The following is a 3,254-nucleotide window of genomic DNA, read 5'->3' on the forward strand; positions in this document are numbered from 1 at the left end:
AAATCCAATGCACCAACTTATATTGATTTATAACTCTCTCTATAATAAGTTGTTAGCTGTCAAATGTATTTTCAAGACAATTTAGCAAATGTTTAGTATTTATATAGAATCTTCAACCTTAAAAAGGTTTAACGTGATTTGGCGTGTTCGATACGTCATCGCGGAAAGAGTCACGAAATTAACTTCTACCAAATCCGCGTCTTTACAAGTAAAAGAGGTCAAATTAGCATTTTTCACTGTGGAGTACCGTCCCCTTTGCTGTAGTGTTCGATATCTCTTTCTACGCACTTTCTCCTACCCCTTTCTTTAGTCTTCAACTGACTTTTTTTGTTATTACCTTCGTTTTAATGTTCCCCTGCTTCTCATTTTGCCTTGTTCCTCCTTTCAGTTCTATAGCATGAATATGGCAGCACTTCAGACGGTTCTCACTCTTCTCCAACCCCACGCTCTGCGTTTAAGCCGCTTCCTCTTCTTTGTCGCAATTTCATTATCATGCTTGGCCTTTCACTGTAATGAAGCGTGTGATGTTTTCAGCTGTGGGGATTACAGTTTGGATTTTCCATTTGGCCTGTTTGGCAGCGGCTGCGGTGACCCTAAGCTTCAGGTAAAGTGTGATAATGCAACGAAGATGCCTCTAATTACTATCGGTGGCTACCAATACTACATACGGGAGCCCCACATTTTATCCCCGGCAGCAGTGGTACCAGATTCTTACCCTACCATGATGATATTATTCAAGCAATTTGAGCAAGATGCATGCAATTTCTCAGATAGCGTCTATGATCAATTCTGGAGTGCCATACAATTCCATATTGTAGATGGATACGCAAATATAACACTGTCAACATTTTGCACTGGGTCGTATGGAGACCCGTACTCGCCCAATTTGATGTGTAATGAACATAAATACTATAATGACAGTCTTCCAGGTTCGAACATAGTTTGTGAATCGGACTTCAGGATTGCCGTGAATGAAACTGACTTAAAATTGGGAAAACGTCTGCCTCAGATTACTGGCGAAGGGATCAATATAACGTGGCATGCTAGCAAATATTGCGAGTCTTGCACGATAGATAGCATAAATTGTAGTAATCTCAGAACCTCATCTTTCTGCTACTGCGATGCTATGTCCTATTCGCAATGCTCCAATGGTAAGACTTCTAGTTCTGTTTCTTAATTAAATTGCAAATGAACGAATATTGTAGTGTCTCTGGACAAACTGGAGGAGCTTACTTTATCCCTTATTATTCCAGCACATAGTTCTCACAATATTGAAATTGACGCGTTGCAGGGAAGTCGAGTAAGAAAGCTATTATTTTAGGTATGCGCCATTTTATTTTCATACTTACTAAAAAAATAAGCCATTTTTGCTTCATTTTCTGATTTTCCCGTAGATTTATATACTGGAATAATAGGTGACTGCCGTTATCTCTAATCTATATCTTCGTATCTCAGTGAGGTAAGTATAGATCATATGTCTGATATTCAAAACCCTCTTATATGATTTCAGGTGAGGCCATTGGAGGCGGTGTCTTATTCGTAGCTGCGATACTGATTGTGAGTTTTTGTTGCAAGAGATCATCGGCCGCTCTGGAACCTTCTCTTACGAAAGTGGAGCGATTCCTTGATGATTATGCTCATGAAATGCCCACCAGATATTCTTATTCTCAACTGAAGAAGATCACCAGCAAGTTCGCAGATAAATTGGGGGAAGGAGGTTTCGGTGTGGTTTATAAAGGAAAACTTCCCCGTGGCAATTTGGTTGCTGTCAAAATTCTGGATCAGTCAAGACACAGTGAAACTCAGTTTATGAACGAAGTTGCAACCATTGGAAGGATCCATCATGCTCATCTGGTTCGCCTGATGGGGTATTGTTTTGATGGCTTTAGAAGCGCGCTCATATATGAGTACATGGTGAATGGGTTTCTGGAGAAGTTCATATTTGCCGGAGAAAAGAAAGGAAGAATTCTAAACGGAGAAGAGCTTTATTCAATTGCTTTGGGTACTGCCCGCGGAATCGCATATCTACACCAAGATTGTCAGCGGCGTATAATTCATTTTGATATTAAACCCCACAACATATTACTGGATGAAGATTTCACACCAAAAGTAGCTGATTTTGGTCTGGCTAAACTCTGTGGGAAGAAAGAGGACCATATATCAATGACAGCCGCAAGAGGAACGCCAGGATATGCTGCTCCAGAGGTGTGGAATAGAAATTTGGGACCTGTTACAGACAAATCAGACGTTTACAGTTTTGGAATGGTACTATTGGAGATTGTTGGAAGAAGGAAGAATATTGATTTACAAGTAAGCCGATCCAGTCAGTTGTTTCTTCCAGAGTGGGTATTCAAATTGATGCAGAACGGGCAGATGGAGATGATGTTGAGAGGAAGAGCAAAGGAAGAAATCAAATGGGAAGACGAAGAAAAGGCGACGAGACTGGCCAAAGTAGGATTATGGTGCATTCAGTACAACTCCAGAGATCGACCAAGCATGAGCAGAGTGGTTCAAATGTTGGAAGGAAATGGTGATGATGTGAGCAATCCTCCCCTGCCTTTCAACTCGGCCCCTGCGTCTCAAGCTTCTAGCGAAGAATTTTCTTCCACGGTGTAAAACTGCCCTTCAGTCGTGCATTGACTTTAGAAGTCTCTGTAATGATTATTAAGATATAGTTAAAAACGTAGAGAAAAGATTGTATATGCAACAACATGAAAGGATGAAGAAGGATTAATAGAAATTTGATGTATTTCTATTTTATGTGTAAAGATTGTAAAAATTGTTTTAAAGAAAAAACAGAACATTTTGAAAAAAAAAATAGAGTTTGAAAAACAGATTAGTCTAAAAAAATGATATCGAAACAAAATCTATATGAATGTGCACCCCTCAATGCCAAAAATAAACAGATTATATTAGGGGTGCATGCCCTCTTGGATAGTTAATATAACAGCACCTTTAGAATTTTTCAATCATTTTGACTGTTACTGGTTTAGTTAGAAAAAAAATTCTGAAATAGGTGACAGAGCGCGTATTGACCGCGTAAGCGGTCAGCTTTTTTTTGAATGGTATTACTGAATATAACCGGAAGGAGGAAGAACATTGAGTTGCAGGTAAGTTGTTCGATTCAATTGTATTTTCCTGAATGGGCGTTCAAATTGATAGAGAGTGGGGAGTTGGAAAAGTGGATGAGAAAAAAAGGGAGATGCGACTTGGAAGTGGAAGATGAAGAGAAGGTGAGGTGAATGGCGAAATTA

At 39.5% G+C, this 3,254-nt stretch overlaps 1 protein-coding gene across 1 annotated transcript; it reads left to right on the forward strand.

The window, feature by feature from the left end:
- The first annotated feature begins 271 nt into the window (after positions 1-271).
- Positions 272-2,704, forward strand: LOC131039183 (rust resistance kinase Lr10-like). Its single transcript, XM_057971862.2, has 3 exons — positions 272-1,151; positions 1,292-1,321; positions 1,511-2,704. The coding sequence occupies exons 1-3, from the start codon at positions 398-400 to the stop codon at positions 2,614-2,616; spliced, it is 1,890 nt and encodes a 629-aa protein (XP_057827845.2). The 5' UTR covers positions 272-397; the 3' UTR covers positions 2,617-2,704.
- The last annotated feature ends 550 nt before the right edge of the window (positions 2,705-3,254 follow it).

Source organism: Cryptomeria japonica, chromosome 2, assembly GCF_030272615.1.
Source record: "Cryptomeria japonica chromosome 2, Sugi_1.0, whole genome shotgun sequence".
In the NCBI taxonomy this organism is placed as follows: Eukaryota; Viridiplantae; Streptophyta; class Pinopsida; order Cupressales; family Cupressaceae; genus Cryptomeria; species Cryptomeria japonica.